This window comes from Strix uralensis, chromosome 1 (genome assembly GCF_047716275.1).
Source record: "Strix uralensis isolate ZFMK-TIS-50842 chromosome 1, bStrUra1, whole genome shotgun sequence".
Classification (NCBI taxonomy): Eukaryota; Metazoa; Chordata; class Aves; order Strigiformes; family Strigidae; genus Strix; species Strix uralensis.
In genome coordinates, this window is record NC_133972.1 from 159,940,761 (window position 1) to 159,964,627 (window position 23,867).

Below are 23,867 nucleotides of genomic sequence, written 5' to 3' on the forward strand. Positions count from 1 at the left end.
ATTCCTCAGTCTGGCTATTTCCTAATCAGGTTGTCTTCAGGTGGAAGTCATTGTACAAGCCAAATGTACATAAAACAACTACTTTTGCAATGATGTGGATAAGCTTAACTGAGAATAAGCTCTAGGATGTGGATGTAACCTCAGTGTGGTTGAAGAGGTTCAGAACTGTGTGGTATTGCCGTGTACATACTGCCTAAAACTCAATTCATCACTCTGAGAAAAACAGTCAAATGATTCAATGCCCTTACAGCTGATACCTTTGGAAAAACACTGAAATTCTTACAGAACTAGTCACTGCAGATTTTCTCAATGTATCCTTTCTTTGTACAGGCAACTTTTAATAAGTCAGGTGACCCAGAGGTATTTTTACTGATAAAAGAAGGTAACACTATGCATAGCAGTATACATTTAAATTTTAGGATCACACAATACAGCTGTAGCTGAACTGCAAACAGAAAAATACATTTTTTTAAAAACCAATACCCTGCCACGTTTCCGTTCACATTCATGTTGCAAATTAAGGCTGCTGTATTAAGTGCTGGAATTAGAACTTAAGTACAGGTGCTTTATGAATACTTAGGCTGCATAGAGGAAAATCGGGTACTTTTTGAAAACTGTTCAGAATTTTCTTAGAATTCAGAACTCCTTAACATCAAGGACCACAAGATCATTGTTAATACACTTCAATTTATTATTTTATAGGGAATCAATTTCAATTAAAATCCATTCAAACAGTGACTGGAAAAATTCTATAATATTGATCTTACGGGGGAACCAGCATAGTTAAAATTATTAATCATACTTGAGAATGTCATAAAACACTGGGCTAGTACCCATGCTTTATGATCATGTCAAATAGAGTTTAAAAAAACCCACCCTGTCCTTTGTTGAAGATGCCAGAGATCTGCATACTGCTTAGTAATAAAGAAACAGTTCATAACACTGCTGACTGCCTATGTATAACTAAGTAAATGAAGGTGCTCTATCATATGAAGCATAAAAGCCATTAAGAGTAAACTTTTATTTGAATAGAACCACATTCATTTTAAAAATTGCATTACAGAAAGGCTTTTAAAGAATGTGAATGAAAAAAGAGAAGCTTTTAAATAAAACAGGTTCTTTTTACACAACTTAGAAAAGCAACTTTACAAAGGTATAAAAAGGAGAGGGTTTTTCTTCTGCCTCAGTTGAATCTCTCCAGTAATTAGAAATCTTTATTGCACAGGCCACAAATGCTAGTAACAGGAAGAAAAATGCTTTTGAACTATTTGGCAACGTTCACCTTCAGGGATTCAACACAGCAAAACTTTATTTTACATTTTCAAAAAGTGACTTTAATATTTGCTAGAAGTGCCAATAAGGTGAAACACTCTGCAAACAGAACACATTCATGCAGGCATCATCATCGCCAGTTTCATAAAATCAGAAAGATGGTGTTACCAAAACTCATCTGAGTGGAGAGGGCAACATATCCAGCATTCAGACCAACTTTTTTCAGTGTAGGAGCTTACATCTAGGCAGAGCGAGTGGGAATTGATCGCACCTAAGTTTAGTCATCTACCATGGAGACAAATACATCTGGCAGCCACACTGAGTTTCTCTAATAATGGAGAGCAACAGGCATAATTCATCTGATGTCTCAGGTGTGACTGGTGTATCTGAAATACGGAGGATGTGTAGCTGCTACTGCACGCACATGATAGTAGATTGTTTAGAGTCTCCATGGAAGGCAGCAGGTACCCAGCTGAAGGCATGCCAAGACAGGCTTTGGCGCTTTCAGCACCACTGAGGCTGCCAGTGACTATATTCTAGTTTGTAAAAAAACTTGTTGTGAACAACTTGTTTCATGACAGAGTAAGACAGATACTCAATGGATACTAAAAGAATTAGGTGGGGAAGTACTCTTTCTAATGCAACAATTCTGGATGCTGGGGAGCCCAAGGGGATGGGACCAGAGGGAGAGGCCAGGGTTCTGGGCTCTGCCTAAACAGCACCTGCTACTCTCAGAGGCAGAGTACTGGGACAGAGGAGTACTGCATCTGACCGAGAATGGCATTTCTTATCTTATTTCCAACGCTATCCACTCAGTTTGGTGTTAGTTGATGAAGACAGTCAGATTTTGTACCAGAAGCCCAGCAGTGAAAATTTCTACGTACTTTCTAAAGTGTCAGAAGTATAGTTAGGGCTCCGATTTCCTCAATTCTTTTATAAAACAACTATCAACTCTAATTTTATTCTATGTCTGATTTCTGGAAAAATCTCGTTAGAAATTACAAATATGTTACATTGTAAATTGCACCATCTTACAATATGTAGACTTGATTTATTTAAACTCTGTGTGAAAGACTGTACCTATTCCTGAAATCCCTTTTACCAGCCTGTTCTTTTCGCCTGGGTGAAAACAAGTGATTTCTACTGGCACTGATCACAAACAGCTGTTGTTAAATCACAGCCTCTGTCTGCTCAAAACTTTCCTATTTAGTTGAAAGTCTGTCATGACTGGCTGCAGCACAAACAGCAATATTTTCTTTTTTTTTTTTTTTAAACCTTGAACAAAATTCTTTTTTTCTCTTTCCAATTTACACATGAGTAGGGAAATACATACACGTGTGTGTGTGTGTATGTAGTATCTATTCATCAAACATGTAAGGCAGTTTTGGGTATGCATTAGCATAGAAGGACTAAACTTTCCATAACAAATTTTGCAGTAGACTGTCTTCTGAGAAATTTGAAAAGCGGGAATGAAAACAAAAATCAACATTAATAAAATAATAAAACCAGACAACTGCAATCATGTCCTTGCAATCATACAAAACAGCTAATACTAAATTCCCAGTAGACTGAGTTGCAATATTATTTATAGAAACACATAAAAACGCAAGCACATCATAATATTATACAGCTAAAATCTTGATGTAGAAGTTCATCAATACAAATTTCATAGTTGCATACATGTTTTCTTATTCATACTCCAAACTAATATACTATGCACACTGAAGGACAATTCTGTGTTAAACCTATCCAGAGTGCATTACAATGTATTGTCCAGTGTATTGGAACTTATTTTACCTGTCAGCTGAATCACTTGGTTATTTGATATGAATATGTATTAGCATCACAGCAATAGCTAAAAGGTAACTAACAGAACCATGGTAATTCAATGGTCTACCAGGGACCACTGATTGCACTGCAAAGTATATTCTTCAGGTTAGAAACCAGCCACATGAAATTCAAATAACTGATGCCGTAGATGGAATTTGATATTTACCATCACTGATGCATGTATTTTTAAACATTTTATCTCCGCTCAGATACACACTCCACATACAATATTCTGCTTCAGCTAAAACAAATGAAAACTACAGAATACCCCTCAGTGCATACTTGTAACCTGAAAAAATTGATTTTCAGAAGTCTTAACAGTGCCTAAAGTCTGAAAAGCCTCTCAGGAACAACCACGGCTTCTGACTCCAGAGCCTACACCCTCTTTAAGTGCTGCAAATATCCTTGACTGGAAGTGGGAAAATTACAACAAAGACTGCTTTTTTGTAGTCTAAGGGATGGTAGCAAAGTCATTTTACAGTCTTCGAAAAGCAGTGTTAAGTACAAGTGCTATGATTCCTACAGTGCTACAGGAAAAAAAGACATACAATGGAAAGGAGTAAAAGGGATATGGACCTATAGTGAAAATAAACCCGTATCGAGAAGCAGGTTAAGATTTCTTTACTTATTATCAGACAATTTAGCATGCTGAGTACTGGAACACAGTTTTGATGCTATGATAAGGGATAAACTATACCTTTTGGGTAATTTCTGACAGTGTTTCTATGCTACACTTTGTGTTCGAATCACAAGGTCTCCCAGAGATGTTGGAGCATAACAGGAGCATGGAGCAAAGGAAATCAGCTGGCAACTAAGTTGCAGGAACTCTTCTGAAATATCAAGTGTATTTTTCTGTGCCTTGGATAGATGCCATGTGTGCAGCATATGCAAGAAACATTTGCATAGTAATTTGTGCTATAAGAAGGAAGGCCTTTCCTGACTAGCTGGAAGCTTCAAGGTTAGGGAAAAGAAAAAGGTGAGGTCAAGACAATGAAAACAAAAGAACGGGTGCCTGGTAAGAGGACAGTCAACATTTCAAATGCCGCATGCCTCTGAACACCACCACAGGGACATGAAACCAAGATTCCTCAAGTGTTACATACTTCCCCTGCCAGCTGCCTGGGAAGATGAACACACTGCCTACCTGGAGCGCTCACAGAGACAACATCTGCTGTTTTTTACAGAAAAGAAAAAGAGTATTTCTGGCGGAAGGAACTCATGATTCCTCACGTGCCAAAACTGTGAGTCCAGAACATACCGAGGAAAGAAAACAGTACATCCTGGAAGTGTAACAGGATGACCCTCTACCACAAACCTCAGTTGTTCTGACTTCTTTACAGGGATGACAAAGAAATGTGCTGACCTCAAGCAACACTTCTTCAGGGGACATGAAGGACAGTAAGCAACAACAGTTCAGATACCACAATATCCAAAAAGCCTGGGAGAGTTCAGTGCCAAACAGCTCAAATTTTGATCAAGCCTGCCTTTACTCTAGTATTAAGAGGCTGATAATGCTGTAAAAATCCTTATAACACGTTTCAGCTAGGGGGGGGTTTCATGGTCCTGGTATACTCACCACATCAACCCTGAAGAAAATGTTTCTGTTACAAGGTTTTCCTAAAACCCAGTGAGTGATCCATCACTAGAATACATGGCTCTTATTTCATCCTTCCTCAGAAAATGAGATGCATTTTTGAAGGCCCTCTAGTTCCCTTCCTGAAAGAATACAGTGCTAGGGTACTGTAACAAGTTTTGAATGGGACTATTTTGGAAATTGAAGGAAGGAAAAAAAATCAGTATCATTGTGGTTACCATTAGGCACATATGTTTTTCAGTAGCTGAGCATCAGTGCAGGATGAGCAGAAAACTTACTGAAGAAATAATTTCAACAAGTATCAACAGCTGTGATGATTTTCAGTGAAGCACAAAGCCTTATTCTAACACATTTTGCTAGCCGGAGAAATTTTTTTTAAAGAAAATTTGGCACATTCTGTGGCCTGGCAGTATATTCAAGTAGCACTTTGCCCTATATGAAACTCACAGAAGAGCTTAGGAGGGGACCCAATGTCATTTTAAATGCAGGTATCATTTAATCCAAATCCAAAAATGCTTCTTAAGCTCAGCTTTATTAGCAGATTGCTGGCTATGGATACTTTGCTCAGAATCACACATAGCACTGTTGTACCACTTTGAGGACAGTCTCTTCTATGCTAGTCAAAAGCAGGACTCACATTGAAAGAGCTCAAAATAACTTCTTCTCTGTGTAGTTATGTAAGGCTTTTTTAAAAAAATGATCTTTCAACTCAGGCTTACAGTGATAAGAGTACAATAATGGTGTTTCCAACAGTGTGCAGCTCTCTCCAAGAGACATTGGAAGATATTTTGTCAAATTAGTTCCTCAACATCACTAAGTCTGGGAAAAAAGCACAGATCAGTAGTTGGGCCTGTGCCCTTCTATCCTAGTGGAGGTTGGAATAGCATTTCTGCTGATAATAGCCTCAATCAGGCAGTTCTTACTCCAAAGAAAAGTCTTCCTAAAACTCAAGACAAGCCTTCAATTACACAATCACATACTATTCTGGCTTTAAGGTCCCCAGAACAGACTAGATGGTGTGTCCTGAATGAAGAAGAATGAAACAGTTTTAAGTCATTTTCTGAAACAGGAGGAGAAAAGAATGTTAGTTTCTATTGAGATTTAAAAATGAGGTTAACTTTCTCTGCAGACAACAGAACACAAAAACACTTAAAATATCTGATAAGTATTACATAATGCTTTTTTAAAACTTTCCCTGTTCACTCCAGCTTCAATTGGGGTATGAACTAAAGTCAGTGGAAGTCTTTTCGCTGACATCAATGGGCTCTGAATTAGGGCCTCATTGCTTGCAACCCAGCTTGCATGCTAAATTAATTCAGAAAGGGGTTTTAACACCTTCTTTCACCTAATGATCTCCTGAGCTGTGCACTGAGAGACAGAGGGCTTTTTTTCTCCTCTTTTTAGAGGACGTTTTGGAGGACAGCAAAAGCACAGTTGTAGCAACAGCTACACTGTGACCTGCAATATGCAAGTGGAATTTCCAAAAGGCAGAAACTGCTGGCATGCAAATACGTTACTTTTCAGAGGAAAAATGTTCTCCAAAACAGAAAAGCACTTACAAAAAGCTATTCCAGTAGCAACCTGGACTAGGAACCATAGTAAGAATATGAGTGGACACAGTCTGAAGAAACTGGGCAAGGGGACAGAACCAGTTTTGAAGAACAACTGACATACACACAACTTTACAGACTGCACTGTAGTTGAGAAATTGTATCTTAACCTTAATAGCCGCAAACAAGCACTTTCAGCTGACACACACTCCAACTTGGTGTAAATGAGGTGATAAGGGACAGGAATACTTCTGTCATCCTACCACTCACTGTCCCCTGCTCCAGGATCATACAATTAACACAGTTCTGCTGCAGAGGGGAATGTTTTATGACTGTTGTACTGCCCCATAACTTCAGCTCCATTTAAGAAGGCTGGAGAGGAGCTAAAGTGCAACACAAAGGCCAGTGGCATTGTGGGGGAAGACAGCAGGAGCTGCAGACCACCAGCTTTTTGTAAGTTTGTGCTGGCTGTTTTAAAGCATATGATGGCATGACTTTATATGATCAGGCTAACTAACAATGTTCTCTCTACATGGCAGAGAGAGACTACATTAAACACACATCCATACATCTATCACTAGCCTGTCCTTGTCCAGCATGTGTTTATTCATCCTCTTAGCAAAGTTCAGAACTGTATCCTCAACTGCATGTGCAAGGAATAAATCGCAAAGGATGCTGTCCTGAATTCCTTGAAATGCCATTTGCCACTGTCTGCCTGATCATGATTCATACAGCAGTTGATGTGTCCAGAGAGGAACCAGAGAGAAACAATAAAGGAGAAGCCTGGAACCATATAGCTCTCAATGCCAAACACAGGTTTATGAAGAAATCTATGGGGACTGCAGTGATCAACTGACCCAAATTTACAGCTAGTGGGTCTTCATTGTCCCATATCAATAAAATCCCAACTTTCATAAGCAGGCCTAAAACAGTGATTGTTGGTGACCAGAACTTCACAGTCCAGCAAACTCTCAAGTGACACTCCAGGGGAAGAGAGAACCCGGACAACTGAAGAAAAGTACATAGGAATAATGGATGAAAGGATGAGGGGAAAAGGGACAGTTCTAAACATCTGGGGAAGACACTGATGCTTCAGTGTGTGCACTGTCTTTGACATGACACAAGATGAGGTGAGCTTATATTCACAGATCATGGCAAAATGAAGGAGCCCTAAAGCTCCTCGTCACAATCCACAAGACACCAAGTCTGAAGGAACAATTAAGTTGAGACATCTCTCTCAGATAAAATGCAGCTTACTAAACTAATCAGACAGCTCTTCCCCAAACACAGTGAGCAAGGCTTAATCAGGAACATAATGCCATGTGTGATGGACATTTTGTTAAAACTACACCGCATGTACTGAAGAACTCTATTTTTTTCATATGATGTGGCATATAACGGGCACTGAACCAAAACACCACAGAAGTATGTGGTTTATGCTATCTCACTGGACTACCAAACAACCTTTAACATTGAGAAAGTATTGCAGATACATAGTAGAGGATCTCTAAATGTTCCTTTGAACTATTGCCACAATGATTGCTTTTCTTCCATGTTACCACAGCTGTTAGAAAGCCTTAATAGAGAGCTAATAACACAAGTCATCATAAAACATCTTAACCTCATCTGGAAAATAAGTATGAGCTTTTTTGTTGTCCCTGTCTTCTAATCAAGATCTCCATATTGAGCCCAGTTTTGCATTTTCTTAGCAGCATAAATTATAAGCAACTCTATTCAAGTCAATAAAATTACTACAACAGGAAAAAAGAATCAGCCATCTGCAAAAAACAGTCTAACAGGTAATTTTCCACTGACAGCTCTTACCATAAAACAGGTTACAGAGATTACTCTTTTATCTAACACTGAAAGTAAACAATTAATGTGAAATGTACAATGTCTGTAAAGACAGCATGTTCACTAATTCTGCCCTTTATGTGTAATTATTTTCATCTTAGCAAGCAGACAGTTAAGTAAGGCTACCATCAAGCTGTAGATGGAGCCTATTCATCATGCAAAACAGGCAGCTGAACATCTCTATTTATTTATGTATTATTTTACCTTTTGTTCCCACCTTGGAAAGCATGTGGAATCTATGAGACATTTTCATGCACCATTTCTTGCGGGAGAACGTCAAGTCACCTTTTATGTCCTTAGGCAAACTTCTCCTACCTGATCTCAATAACTGTCCAGACCAAAATTGTTTTTCATACCTTGTGTAAGCAGCTGGAGGTTTCGGACTTCTTCCCTCACCTTCAGCTGAAGGACTTGCTGCAGAATGTGCTGTCGCAGGCTTTCCTGGGCAATGCCCATTCGTTCAAGCTTTTTGTCAGTAAGTCTCAGCAAAGCACGGCCTGGATGCAAAAGCCAAAAAGGAAGAATCACCCAAGGATTTCCAGTAAGGCAATATTCTCATTCTGACAGGATAATTTGCTACAGAAAAAATTCTCAGCCCTAAAATACCTCAGTCTGAGAGGTTTTGTTTCATCAGTTAGGTACTTCCTTGCTGTCAGAGATTATATTCCAATCCTCCCTTTTATTTTGATTTTCTGTGTCATTCTGGTGCTTTGTGAGACATTTAGGCATGTAAAATAGGTATCTTGTGCCATTTTAGACAACCAATTGCTGTTCTTAAGTGCCAGCTGGTCTCCCACAAGTGGGATATCCCCTATAAGCCTACAGTTGGTCCAGGTGACTAAATAGACCCTCACATTTTTTTAAGCACCTACATTACTGTCAAGAAACCACCAGTGAAAGTAATTTTTACCAATTTAATCAATTTAAGATATACTGAGGATTAATATTGTTGTAATTCTGATATGTCTACAGAATAATAGCACCATTTCTCAGGAGAGCCCTGGACTTCATGGTCCAGCCTTCCAAATCCCTCTCAACAGTAATCTGTCACAGCAGAAGAGAAAAAAGAGCCAGAGATTTCCCTTCACACTGTCAGTTATATCTAAATCATTGCTGAAAAAGATGTTTGCCCAACTATAAAAAGACATTTGCCCAACTATAAGGAGTCTATGCTCTTTGCAAGCAATCACTCCCAGTTCGTGACTTATCTTTAGAATTAGGGTAATGTTGAACCCATGGTCCCCACAGAGATTGTAGAAGTTTAAAAAAAAAAAATAAAATAAAATCAAACAATCCACACTCCCCAGATTCTGCTAGGGGAATTCTGACTCTGGTCTTTTGGGTATCGCTATGCTATAAGTAAACAGGAGGAAGGCAGCACACTGGCTGAGCCAACACTAAGAAAGTATTTGGACCAAGCAGAGAGCCAAAGCATCAAGCAGAGCTTGACCTTAGGAAGAAAACCAAAACTTACTTTCTTTGGTCTTCACCACTGAGCTAGTACAGGGAGGAGTGCCCTGCAGCCCTCTACTTGATTCCCAGTGTATACATTTGCTATCCAAAGGTGCCCTGGTCAATACCAGCAGATCACACTGGAGTCACACTGATACTACCTTGGAAAATGGCATATAATTTGGTTCACTTTTTTAAACAGACTCAACTTTTTACCTCCTCTAGTTCTGACTGTAAGCACTAAAAGTCCCTTCTTTGATTTCTCAGGCTTTATTCTGAAATCAGAAGATAGCGAAGAGCAAGTTACTCCCTCTGCAACACAGAAGCGTCTGTGCTACTGTGGCTTTTGGATGGATTTAGCTCATAAAGTGTTACTCAACACAGCAAGATAAGGCCCTTATTCAATCTCTTTCCTTACAAACCAGCAACGAGTACAGAATTTTTATGATTATTTTAATTAAAAAATTTAGGATAAATGCCAAGAATTTAAAGGGGTGCATAATATTTGCCCTAAAGCAAGTAGTTAGTAGTATACCCTTCACTGACTGCTAGATTTCACTCACAAGCGCTTCTGTGAAACAGGTAGTGGGATCTTGATATGATGCAATGTAAAATACTGGGATATTACTATTAACAAAGCAGGATGTCATTGATCAGATAAAAAATGACAGGGTACATACATTTTCTGCCCTTCCATGTCTCTCAAGTACAACATGCTACGGAGGATGACCTTTTGATTAGGGTAACTTTCTTTGAAATCAAAACAAGAATAATTTTATGGGTTAATGTAATAAAAAAATATGGAAATTAGTCTCTGACAGATCAATGCCAGCTGTCCAATTCCCCTGGTGATCCAGACAGTAATAATGACTTTAATTTTTATATCGTCTTATCACACCAAAACATCTTAAAGCAATTTATAAAGGAAGTACAGCAGTACAAGAGTATGGTCTGTAATGCCAGTCTAGCAACTGAAAGCAAAAAAAAAATAAACAAGTCATCAGTTTAAAGAGTGCCAACATGCATATCATCTTAGGGCAGGGAGTCAGCAACAGTAGTATGAATGGACAAAGGCCAGGCACCTCATCCAGAGCCCTCCACCTCTTTTTGGGCATGGATATAGTCATTACTTTTTACTTCCTCTGGGCAACTCTTTATTTCATATTCAAATCGGTTTTCTACCCTAGTCACTGCCTTTGGAAGTTGAATGTGCACAAAACAGAGACGTCTCTTTTCAACTCCTGGCATGCCAGTTCCTCTGCAGCTTAGGCTCAAAGCACAATGCCATTGGAAAAAATTGTCTTTGACTCATACTATCTGCAGCAGCTTGCACAAGTTGCCTTAAATTAACTCTTTCTTGCACCAAATCCAAAGTGACATGTTGAGGCAGTGATGAGGCAAGAATGCAAACATCCAAATGTGGCATTTCAAGAATGCAGTAAGTGACCTCAACTAAGAAAATTCAATCCTCCCCATACTTTTTTCTCCCTCAACACTCAGAACATCATCCAAGTCAGAACTGGAATAATTTTTTATTCTGGTACTAAGTCATGCCTTTGAAATGATAATGCCAATGCCTGGATCAGTCACCAAAGCCAATTAGTTACTAAGGCCAAGGTCCTGACAATCAGCTAATGATTTGAGATGCTTTGCTGTCTTCTTTCCCGTACTGTACATATCTGAAAGAGTTATCATTTGGTGCTAAGAACTCTGTAAGGGTTATTGAACACTGAAACCAGTTGTCCAGAAAGGTTGTGGAGTCTCCATCTTTGGAAACATTCAAAACCTGACTAACAAGGTCCTGAGCAACCTGCTATAGTTGCCCCTGCTTTCAGTAGGGGGCTGGACTAGATGATTGCCAGAGGTGCCTTCTAACACCTCTGTGATTCTGTGAAACAACCTGCATGAAGGATCTCATAGAAAGATCTATTGTCTGTGAAAAAGAGAAGAGGCAATTAATAAGCATACACAAAAGATGGTCATTTTGGCAAGCATCACAGTTAAAAAAGAGACAGCTATACAGTAAAAATTGGGGATAGATTTTTAATTTTCAGAGAGTGCTGGATAGAATATGTTATCAAGAGCAGAACATGTCACAAATGTAACATTTTCTAAGAGTTCACACTGATCTTAGCTAGGACACAAGAAAAGGAACTTTACCTACAACTCGGAAAATTTTCTGAATGCTACAGAACTGGCACTACCTCCTAGACATAGCAGCGACATGCATAAAAGAGACCAGGAGATTTTTTCAAAAGCACCTTGACCAATAGAACCATAAAGATTGCAGTCACAAACACCTGGGCCTTGGCTCTAGCTAATTGCAAGGCTGGAAACCAAATGCTTTAAAAAAACCCACAACTCCCTCAGTATCTGTACACGTCTTTTAGCACCTAAACCCCAGCCCTCTCATTTTTGGGTCTCTCACTACGAAAAGGACATTGAATTACTCGAGCATCTCCAAAGGGCAACGAAGCTGGTGAAGGGTCTGGAGCACATGTCATACGAGGAGCGGCTGAGGGAACTGGGGTTGTTTAGTCTGGAGAAGAGGAGGCTGAGGGGAGACCTCATCGCCCTCTACAGCTACCTGAAAGGAGGGTGCAGAGAGCTGGGGATGAGTCTCTTTAACCAAGTAACAAGAGATAGGACAAGAGGTAATGGCCTCAAGTTGTGCCAGGGAAGGTTTAGACTAGATATTAGGAAGCATTTCTGTAAAGAACGGGTTGTTAGGCATTGGAATGGGCTGCCCAGGGAGGTGGTGGAGTCCCCATCCCTGGAGGTGTTTAAGAGTAGAGTCAACATAGCGCTTAGGGATATGGTGTAGTTGGGAACTGTCAGTGTTAGGTTAATGGTTGGACTGGATGATCTTCAAGGTCTTTTCCAACCTAGGTGATTCTGTGATTCATATTCAGGACAGATCAGCCGTGGAATGTTGAGACACCCTGAGGGCAGACACCGAATATAAAATACTTTTCAGCTTAATAATGGATTGACGGCCTAATTTTTTCTAATATGACTTAGCTGCTGCAGATCTCATTTGATCAAGCTGGGGTTAGATGAAAATTTGAATGGAGGGAGAAACATTGTATGCCACAGAACATTACTACAAGCATTGGTCCAATGAGGTTGGCATTGGCCCCAGAGCAAAGAATGTGGCACAATCTGATGTACCTAATCAAAAATGCTCGTACCTCCCTGCACTGGTATAGCTTACTGCTCTTCTCCCTGAGCCTGTGAAGCTGCGCCAACTGCCAGTTCACAGACATCTAGAGGGACACCACTGACAAGCCTTGAGAGTATACTTGTAATGGAGGTGAATGAATAGGTAAGAAGGGACTTATTAACCATGTAGAAAGAACTGAAGAAATACAGGGAAATGAGAGCAGATAGTTAGTAAGAGGCTGGATTCACACAAAACCCCAAAGAAAACTATGACTAATTTAAAGTTGATGAAAATGATAAACCACTGGTGGAAACAAATGATGTGTGTGAAATATGGCCAAGAAAGGTGATCTTGTCTTCTGAGTACAATATGATAGGTATACCTGAATATCAAGACAAGATATTCAGTTTATTTAACGTGAGGCACAGAATCTAGGAAAAAAGGAACAGGGCGGAGAACACAAGGACATGAAAAAATGCCCTCAGGCCAGACCACAGCTCACCCAGCCCTGTATTCAGAGTGACAATAGAAGATAAATTTCAGGAGAGCTATTAGGAGGGCTAGTTTCTGAAGTCATTCCCTTTGTACTATGCCAGCATCCAGAACTGTTATACTAGGGTTATTAGAGAGTACAGTATTTTTAGCACCTACTTATTGTCCTGATATCCATAAATTTGTCTTTTTAATTTTCCTGATACTGTCTGCCTCTGCAGCCTCCTGAGGAAACAAATTCCAGCACCTCACTGCCCATTTTTGTCTATTTTATATTGATTTCTTACTAATTGCTTCAAGCGTTCTCTAGTTCTTGCATTGCAGTAATTGGTTAACAGTTGAACATTCAGCTTATCTGTTGCTCCCATAATTTATGAACTTCAGTCATATGCCTTCTGATCATATTTCTGGATGGATCCAGCTGACAAAACTAGAAAAACAGGAACATGGGATTCACTAAGCCCTTAAATTATGCAAGATGAAAGCTTTTTCAAGTTTATACTTAAATGCTGCAAACACCATTTTAAATTGTTGTTGACACAACAGGATATTCTTACTTAATTGATAATAATGTGCTTCTCTAGTTTTAGGGTAGAACAATTTCAAACATATTGCTTTTGTATTTATCTCTTTAGTTCCACAGACATATTCATAATTCTAATTCATTGCATTTTTCTACTTGAAATAGTCTGATCACAGCTTTCCTCTTTCTTATATAGGCTGATTGTTGGCTTCTCTTCACTACAGTGCTTAAAAACAAGCCTCCTAAGACTTATCAAGTAAGAAATTTCCATGACAGAGAAACAGACATTAATATCATTGTTCAGGTGCTGGTGAGACACAATTATAAAATTCTAATCATATACTCAGGAAAGAATTCAAACAAGAACAGGCAGAAAGAGAGGCTATGACTTCATAGTGAGGAATGGTGAAATTGTGAGAGGAGGCAAGAAAAAGAATAGTCACCCACAGAATGAAAATGGCCTCATGATTGCAGTGGAGGGAGATGAACATCGGGCAAAGAGAAGGCAACTATTAAACTAAGGAACTAAGTTGAAAAGAAAACAAATGGACATGAGTACAACTGAGGATGCTGGGTTCAGAAACATCTTGTAAAAGAAGCCCAAACCAGAAGTCAATCAAATTGATATGACTTTATGACGCTTTTCTTGATAACCCATCAGATCTTCTACAGTCCTAGATTTTCTGCTTTCCACATGAGAATTTAAGACCACATCCCTCCTTCTCATGCCAGTCTTATCGCTAGTCAACCAGACACATCAGCCACTTTGTCATCAATGCCTTGTGGCAAATCTATAGCTTTTCTTGCAAAAGCAGTTAGATCTGGCTCATCTTACTAATCATTTTATCCCTAAGACTGGTGCAGACTTTTGGTAAACTGCAGCTTGCATTATCGCCCTCTTTGCATCACTTCAGCTATCTAATATCTCACTAATCAGGGAAGACTTACTTGCTTCAAAACCAAAAATGGATTCATTTTTCATCAGACTCACGATACCAACAAATGCTTTATTGATCTACCTACTAGCATAATGGCAGCTGTCAGCCTAGATGAAGGAGAATTAGCTCCCAAAGTTGCTATTGGTGGCTGCCTGTACTTCTGACACAATGAATAACTCTCAATTGGGACCAACTTTGGCAGACAGGAGACACAAGGGATACTGACAGGGAAATAAAGCAGAGGGAACAATAAATTCTAATGATAGGGACCAGAAGGAGCAAAGAAGACTATTTAGCCTTGATGAATATTGGAGATCTCAAACTGAGGAAGTTCTTCAACATCAGAGCCAACATTCTTGTGCTTTCTCATCCTGTTAACAAATGCAACAAACCTCCATAGAGCCATAGGAATTACTTTGTGGTAAGTCACAGGAATGGGAGAGGCCTGTGACTCCAGTATGGCTCCAGTGGAAGTGCAGGAAAGCACAGGAAGGCATTTGCTCATGTATCAAATTAGCTCTGGACACATCCTTATTTGTTAACATCATCAAAGAAGAATAAGATGATTTGCTGGCTCTTTCTCATTCATTATTTGCTGGATCTGGATAAGGCCAGCTCTACAATAAAGTTTCTCAAAGAAAACACTGTCATATTGTTCAATTAATGTCTGATCAAGCTCAAAAAAGCAGCTATGTAAACAAAGGCACTTTCTGAATATTATCTGCATCCTTTATCTTCACATCATGCCTGTTTAAAGCTCTGACATGAGGAAGTGATGACTATTGTTACTGCTGCCAATAAATCTACAATAAGAACAATTTATTTCCATAAAAGCCCTCTCAGGTCGCAGTTCTCTTGCACCTGTCTGTCCTTCCTCCACACTTCTGAACCACAAGCATGAACAGGATATGAAAGAAAAGTAACTCAACACAATCTTTAACTTAGCTGCTTTTTCAAACACAAAATTAGCAACAACCACGACATTACTTTGTTTCTAAATTTGTCTGTTTCTGAAAAACTTAAGTAGTCAGTAATATATCTGTGAAGCTATTTAACTCAGACTACTTAGTTTAACATAACTTCCTCTCACCTTAGCACTGCCTTTCCCAATTCCCTCCATATTTCATCAAATAAGGATGTAATTTTCTATTCTCTTAATTCTGACACAGTCCTTTGAGCTATATATCTCCTGCTCGACAATGGTCTCCAAAAATGCACCAGGTTAGGAGATGTCTTTCTGGCACTCAGTTTTTCCCCAGCTCTTCCCAAGGACCTCTCCCAGCTAGCTACCCCCAGCTGCTTCTCCCCAGCCACCACTATCTTTGGGGCTACTACACCCTGCTACACAGGCTCAAGCATGTCCATTTGCTCAGTCACAATGATGTTGAATTTATGCTGTTGAAAGAAACAAACCTGCAGTAATGGTGAAATCACGTAAAAATACCAAAAGACGGTGAGTTAACAGAGCATGGATCTTGAATATTCATTTTAGGAACTGCATTTTAAAAAGTATCCTTACTCTCTTCCTGATAGATACTATCTTCCAGCCAAGCAGCTCAAAACAGCCCAAGTATCTTGAAAAGGCATGCAAAAGACAAAAATCCCTCTGCAGAAGTGAGAGTCTCCTGACTCCCAGCTCCTCGCATAAATAAACCAAGCAATTCCTGCTCCTTGACTCAACCACACATTTTCAAGAAAGTATTTAATTGTATACTTTAATTGTGTGGGAGCACCACACATCCTTATATCATAGAATCATTTAGGTTGGAAAAGACCCTTAAGGTCATCAAGTCCAACCATAAACCTAACACTGCCAAGCCCACCACTAAACCATGTCCCTAAGCACCACATCCACATGTCTTTTAAATACGTCCAGGGATGGTGACTCTACCACTTCTCTGGGCAGCCTGTTCCAGTGCTTGACAACCCTTTCGGTGAAGAAATTTTTCCTAAAATCCAATTTAAACCTCCCCTGGTGCAACTTGAGGCCATTTCCTCTTGTCCTATCAGTTGTTACGTGGGAGAAGAGATCAACACACCCCCCCTCACTACAATCTCCTCTCAGGTAGTTGTAGAGAGTTATAAGGTCTCTTCTGAGCCTCCTTTTCTCCAGACTAAACAACCCCAATTCCCTCAGCTGCTCCTCATAAGACTTGGTCTCTAGACCCTTCATCAGCTTCGTTGCCCTTCTTTGGACAGATTCCAGCACCTCAACATCTTTCTTGTAGCGAGGGGCCCAAAACTGAACACAGTATTCCCAGGTACAGCCTCACCAGTGCTGAGTAGAGGGGGACGATCACTTCCCTAGTCTTGCTGGCCACACTTTCTGACACAAGCCAGGATGCCATTGGCCTTCTTGGCCACCTGCGCACACTGCTGGCTCATGTTCATTCGGCTGTTGACCAACATCCCCAGGTCCTTTTCCACCAGACAGCTTTCCAGTCACTCTTCCCCAAGCCTGTGGTGTTGCACAGGGTTGTTGTGACCCAAGTGCAGGACTCAGCATTTAGCCTTGTTGAACTTCATATAATTGGCCTCGGACTGTCCAGATCCCTCTGTAAAGCCCTCCTGCCCTCAAGCAGATCAATACTCCCACCAACTTGGTGTTATCTGCAGACTTACTGAGGGTGCACTTGATCCCCTCATCCAGATTGTTGATAAAGTTATTAAACAGAACTGTTACAGATATGTAACAGACTTAGTTATCAAATTTTTAATTAATTACTCAAGTGTCTAATAATTTAGAAATATATTCCAAAATAACTTTAATCTGAGACAGTATTGGTTCTATACAGAGAAGGGAAGGGGTTAATGAGAAATTGTGCATTGTGATTACTGGAAGTGGTTCAGTAAGTAATTTACTGTACTGATGGGAACTATATTGATTCCTTACAAGTCATGAGTAAAAGACTGTTAGACAGTCCTGTTTTTCAGCTGAACGTATTCAGGACCTGATGATTTTAATAGGAGGAAATAGTAATAAATTGAATTCCCCTCTGAAATATAAATTCAGGCACAAATCATATTACACCACTTTTCAAATGTACTGTAAAATGTGAGACAACCATTTTTAGTGCTCTCAGGAAGGACCCGATAGGACCCACAAAGTAAATTAAGGATAAATGTAAACCTTTAGCAGGCAGTCTATAAATCCACATTGCTTGTTGTATATATGTTTGCCAACCTACTTCCTGGCCATACATAATTATATATTATCTACAGCTATATATAAAGATATAAAGACATATAATAATGGACTTCTATTATATTGCACATTGTATTTTTTAAGAAACAAAATCCAGGACTATTGTTTGCTTGTATCTGTGTGCTAGATTTATGGTCCTCCTATTCAAATAAACAACCTCAAGGTCTTTTTTGTTTGTGATGGAGTGACTCAATCTGTCAACACCTCTGATTTTGTCCACCATCAGCAGGACACACAGTTCTTCAATTCATAGTTAATCTAATGTTGCGCAGTGTGCAACCCATTATGCATTACATATTCCATTTCTTTATTAATTAAAAAAAAAAATCACATTAGATTATGCCTGCTGGCAAAACTCTTGTTAATTTATTCAGGAGTAAACACACATCCATATATTATAACGCACAGCTTCTACACAGAACAGATTAGGAAAGGGAGAGCCAATTTGGAAAGCATTAGAATCAACTGAACTCTTTACAGCAAACTCAAACCTTTCCTGTAACTCCTAATGGTGGACCTTACAAAACTCAGTTTTCTTCAGGAAAAAAAGGATCATTTATTACCACAAGAAAAAAAAAAACAACACACACACACAAAAAAACCCAGCACTCATTGCTGAAGTGCTCAACCCAACTGGAACTGGGAAATCCTTGAAATTACACAGAGGACTGTATTACCTTCTGACATTTCTAAAGCAAAAGGGATTCTGCAGTTCTGCCTAGAAATAGACCTGGTGTGTGCATCTGGCAAAGGAGGCAAGCCCTGTGAAGTACACATGTGAATTCAAAAAAAGCTGCCATTCAATTAAGTGAGTAAGAACACCTGCTCCTATCACAAATGTACCCACTGAGCTCTTTGAACTGCACTAGTATGAAACACTCATGTTGCTGAAGACCAGGCTCTGGGAACCTGCCTCCCCCATTCAAAGGACAGAAATTGACAGTAAATATTGCTGCTTGCTCTAATTTGCTACTAGTCAATCCAATCAATAACCCAAAGGACACAATTCTTCAGTATGTAATATATGGAAGGATGAGGAAAACCAATCCATTTATATGCCGTATGTTCCTTGTTTTTGTAATGCTTTGGAAGGTGATCTTAGGGGCCATCTCACTCATTCTGCGATGCTGGGAAAAACCGTCCCTTCTTTCTCCTGATTACTCTGCCATACAGCATTCAGGCAAAAACCTACAAAAAGCAGCAGTATTTAGAACATGTTTAATTCATTTTCTGAGTTTCTGTTAATGCCAAACTTATGCGAAGCAAGGAGGACATACATAATGTGACCAGACAGCTTACTGTACTGCATTACAAAAGCTTTGTGGCCATCATAGGTTCCAGTGGACCAGAATTTGAGAACTTACATTTTCTAGCAAGATTTTCCAATCACTACTTTGTTGGGTTTTTTTTAAAAAGAGCAAAATTAAAATTTTATTAAATATTAAAATAAGCTTTCATACGTCAATGCTGAGATGCATACAGTATTACAACATTTCCCAACCAGTACCCCTACCTCCCTCCTGCTCCACATTGTTATCTCCAAGCACCTTTCAGTGGTGCTTTCTTCCATGCCTGTACCAGCTTTGCCCTTCATTTTTTTAATAAAAAATGAAATTGAGAAAGGTTTTGTGTTAATATTCATGATGTTAATAATTCATGTTAATAAAAATGGAAAATTAAAAGCAGCATGCTCATAGGTTAAGCACCATAGACTGTTTCAACTGTCCTAACCCGAAGGAAGAATCAGCCTCATCTCTCCTTGTGCACTTTTTGCTCTACCATTTCTCTTTGGGGGCTTTAACTAGAAGCCTGGCACCTGTCAAGCTGCACACAGCACCTCTGATGGGCCCTTAACTTACAGTTTATGCTGCCCATTTTATAACCTAGAGGAAGATAATTTTCCCATTCTAAGAATTACCTCTACTCAATTACATGCACAGTCTTACAGATACATACACTAATCTGTTGCTACATTGTTTGTGTAGTAGTACAACATACTTTGCAGAGTTCCTTTGCATTTCTTCCAACCTTTATTACTGTAGCTGTGAGGAGGAGAATCAGGACATAAGGATTTTATTCTGCTGGCCTATTCCTATTTAATATTTACACTCAACCTGTAGAATATTGTGAGACCGGTAATTTTGGATCAGAAATAAAACAGACTCCTAAGCAATGACTTGTTATACCTAATTTGTAAGCAACTGGTCCCTATAACAGAATCCAGACCTTATTTTTTTAAATTCTGCCTCCTGTACCCCATGCATTTGACTCAGCAAGACATTCCACCATGCATATAGAAGTAGGACCAATAATAATAATAATAATAATGTAACACTAACTTACAGGAGCCCTACCAGAGGCTGCAGACTGGTACTGTGGTCCAAATGGAACATGCAGCCCAGACCACTGCTCTGGCTTTGGGTCTCACTCCCAAGGAAAAATAACAGCTCATTTTCCCCTACAAAGTGCAGGAAGACATTGTGTGATCTTTTTTATAAAAACAACTACTATAGCAAGGGAGCTCTCCCAAAAAGAGGGAGACACGTCATCCCCAAACACCCAGGGAATATGCTGAAGCCCAGCTCCTCCTCGAAGCCAGCGGCCCCAGGACTCCCAAGGAAAGGCTGCACTGACCTTGCTGCAATGCACTCGGGAAGCAGTACGCGAGATGCAAGGGAACAAACCTCTGCCAACTCCCAGACTGCTTCCAAGACCAGACAGAGAGAACCCACTCCTGCCCTTGGGGAAGCGTCCTGGCGTCGGTGTTACACAGCTCTCCCTTCCCTGCACGTCAGGGAAAGCACCAACTGCCCAGGCAGGTGGTTAGCTTGGAGGCAGGACTTCAAAGCCCTCAGGCTGAGGGGGAAGCCAGATTTATTTTCCCTTCTGCTCAGACTGGGATGATTTTGGGCATGCATAAAGAAGCAACTCCAGGCACCGAGGTAAATTCACGGCTAAAATAAAGAGGGAACTAGGATGTTGAGGCACCTCCAGGCATTTTCAGCAACGACAAAAGACACTCTTCTGGATGGTAATTCAGGAGTTCAGTCTGCAATCCAGAACATCGCACCTAGCTCCTGCATTAGGCACAATGGCATCTGTGCGTGTTGCTCTCTCTCTGGCTGCTCAGAAAGGAGCTTGGGAGCAAAGCAAGAATATAACAACACTTTCCCAAAATACTCTCTCAGCCTCCAAAAGCTTATAGTTTAGGGACTAATTAACAAAAATAGAGTTGGCTAATTTGAGCTACAGCTGATGGATGGCTTCCAGTGACTATAGCAATACTTAAGAGCTGCTTGTGAGAGGAACCTCACCAACATCTTAAAATGGCAGAACAATTCTCCCACTCCCAATGTGATTTGATTTGATCTAGCAGGAAGGGGCAAAATAAGAAACAAGTGCTGCAAGGTAACCCTAAACTAATTCAAATGAGAAACAAGTTCAGTAATGAGGTTATTTCACATTCACAGCCATCTAGCAGTGAAATAGGTGGTTCTCAGGTCCTTGTGGTCTTCAGATGAAGTTTTTGGAAGAGACAGTTCAGAGGAGATCAGGTTATTGGGGTCTGCACAAGAGGGAGGCAGCAGTACTGGGGGGGCTGTTTATCTCTGCATGAGATCCAGCATTCCAAAAGGCCTTGGAAAAAAGCATGGGAAAGAGTAAGAGAAAGAAAAAGAAATGTATATAAACCAAACAAGTACTTGTAAACTCCCAAACCTCCGGAAATAGGTGGGTTTTTGCTTTGTATTATACCGTCTTTCCCATAGCTTCCATGGGGTTTCTTTCTACTATAATTTTTTTCTCTTTCAGACAGTCTGCGTCACTTCAAAACAGCAAATGTTAAAGCCTCGTATTACGTATGAATCTTCAGTTACACCTTGATTTTAAGAAAGAGTATACGGAGAGGACACATTCAAACACATGACATGATCCACCTTTAAGTCTTTTTGGTAAAGAGGCACTGAGTTGAACAAGCACTAATCAACCAATAAAATCAGACTAGAGAAAAAGCAACAACTGTGGCTAGTGAATATATTATAACCCTTATTAACAATTTGCATGTAATAATTTATACAGAGGAAAAAGACTGGCAACTATCATCACAGAAATTTCCTATGGTACTACTGAAGACTAGTTCTCTAAGCAGACCAAAAAAGCAGATGACACACTGTTTAAGCGCAGTGCTTTTACTCACAGAATGTGCATAGGGTGTCAGTGACACACTGGTTAAGTCTAGGGCCAGATACCTTCCTAGTGCAAAGAGTGATTATTCTGACAGTTTCAGTGAAGATGCAGCCACTCTTATCAGAGCTCAGACACATATACACAAAATCATTTTTCCACTGGTTTACACACACAGAACAAAGAAAAGAAATACATAATTTTCAGCCTGGCAAAACTTTCCTAAACCACAAGAGTCTAGAGAATGTTTTCTGAGCACTAACACTGAGCCACAAATTTAATCCTTAGTCAAGTACTAAATTGTTTATCTTCATCTCCATTCATTAGCTTACACTCAGTCTTCAGTACAGAAGCCAAATCATTTCAGGGTTAGTTTCAAACGTAGTTTTGGCTATGCACAAAATACAATTTTTGTTTCTACATAATAAATAAACATTTAAGCTTAACACTCTTTCTTGGGTTGTAGACGCATGTCTTGTGAAACTCTAGCAAATAACAGTATTCACATAGCAAGATCTGAATAGCAATACAAACCCAGAGAGTGACAACAGACACTAAGAAGTTATTTATCTTCCAGTGTATAATTAAAATTCTAAAACAAATATCCTGATCTGTAAATACTCTTTGCTCAATTCACTTACATTTCTTCTGTAATGTTCTCCTTTGAGTTCTCTTTACAATACACATTATGCTTGGTTTTCCTCACCAGTGTTCTTCTGGTTTTTTCCCACTGGAACAAGTTATTTTCTGCAGTTTTCACAGACTGCAAAGCTTCCCTGGTTAAGAAATCCATTGTGCACCACGTGAGCACTGACAGTGTGAAATCCTGTCAGTACCCAAGAAGTAAATCAGCTGGATGGTAAGTAGGATCACAGCTGTCTATAGATTGAATTATCAACTACAAATCCTTGAGCACAGTTGCATAAGAAGCTGATCTAAATCAAGTTATTTCTAGCCTGATCCCAAGCAATTTTCTGATGACCTTTGAAGACAGGCAGGCCAAGATTCTTTCTGCGACATACAATGAGCCATGGGCACTCCCAGTCATGTCCTCAATACCTTGTATCTGCTCTCAGCAGCCAGGTGCTACTTAAACGAAGATTGCATAAGGTCCATTCATAGTGACATAGGAAACATTTTTGTTATTCAGCTTAGCAAGAAAAGGACCTGGGGTCCTGGAGGATACCAAGTTGAACGTAAGACAGCAACATGCCCTTGCAGCAAAGAAGGCCAACAGCCTCCTGGGCTGTATTAGGGCAAAGCGTTTCCAGCAGGCCGAGGGAGGTGCTTCTTCCCCTCTGCTTGACCCTGCTGAGGCCCCATCTGGAGTACTGTGTCCATTTCTGGGATCCTCAGAGCAGGAGATACATGGACATAATGGAGCAAGTCCAGCAAAGGGCCATGAAGAGGATTAATGGATTGGAGCATCTGTCAGATAAGGGAAGGCTGACAGAGCTGAGACTGCTCAGCCAGGAGAAGAGAAGGCTCAGGGGGAGGTTTTCAACGTGTGTAAACACCTGATGGGAGAAGTAAAGAGAGAAGGGCCACAAACTGAAACACAGGAAGTTCCACTGAAACTTAAAGAACATTTTTTATTATGAGTGTACTAGAAGACTAGAACTTACGTTCAGAAAAGTTGTGGAGTTTCCGTTCTTGGAGATACTCAAAACTGATGGGACACAGCCCTGAACAACTGGCTCTAGCTGACCCTGCTTTAAGCAGGGGATTGGACAAGGTGATCTCCAGAGCTGCCTTCCAATCTCAATGATTCTCTGATTCTATTCCACAAAGGTACAGAGCAGCAAATCTGGC

At 39.9% G+C, this 23,867-nt stretch overlaps 1 protein-coding gene across 2 annotated transcripts in view; it reads right to left on the reverse strand.

The window, feature by feature from the left end:
• Window positions 1-23,867, reverse strand: part of SAMD12 (sterile alpha motif domain containing 12) — a 176,813-nt gene that overhangs the window by 81,535 nt on the left and 71,411 nt on the right. For both annotated transcript variants that reach the window (XM_074886929.1, XM_074886921.1), the window contains exon 4: window positions 8,457-8,597. In XM_074886929.1, the coding sequence (XP_074743030.1) occupies window positions 8,457-8,597 (141 nt within the window). The remainder of the gene's footprint in view (window positions 1-8,456; window positions 8,598-23,867) is intronic.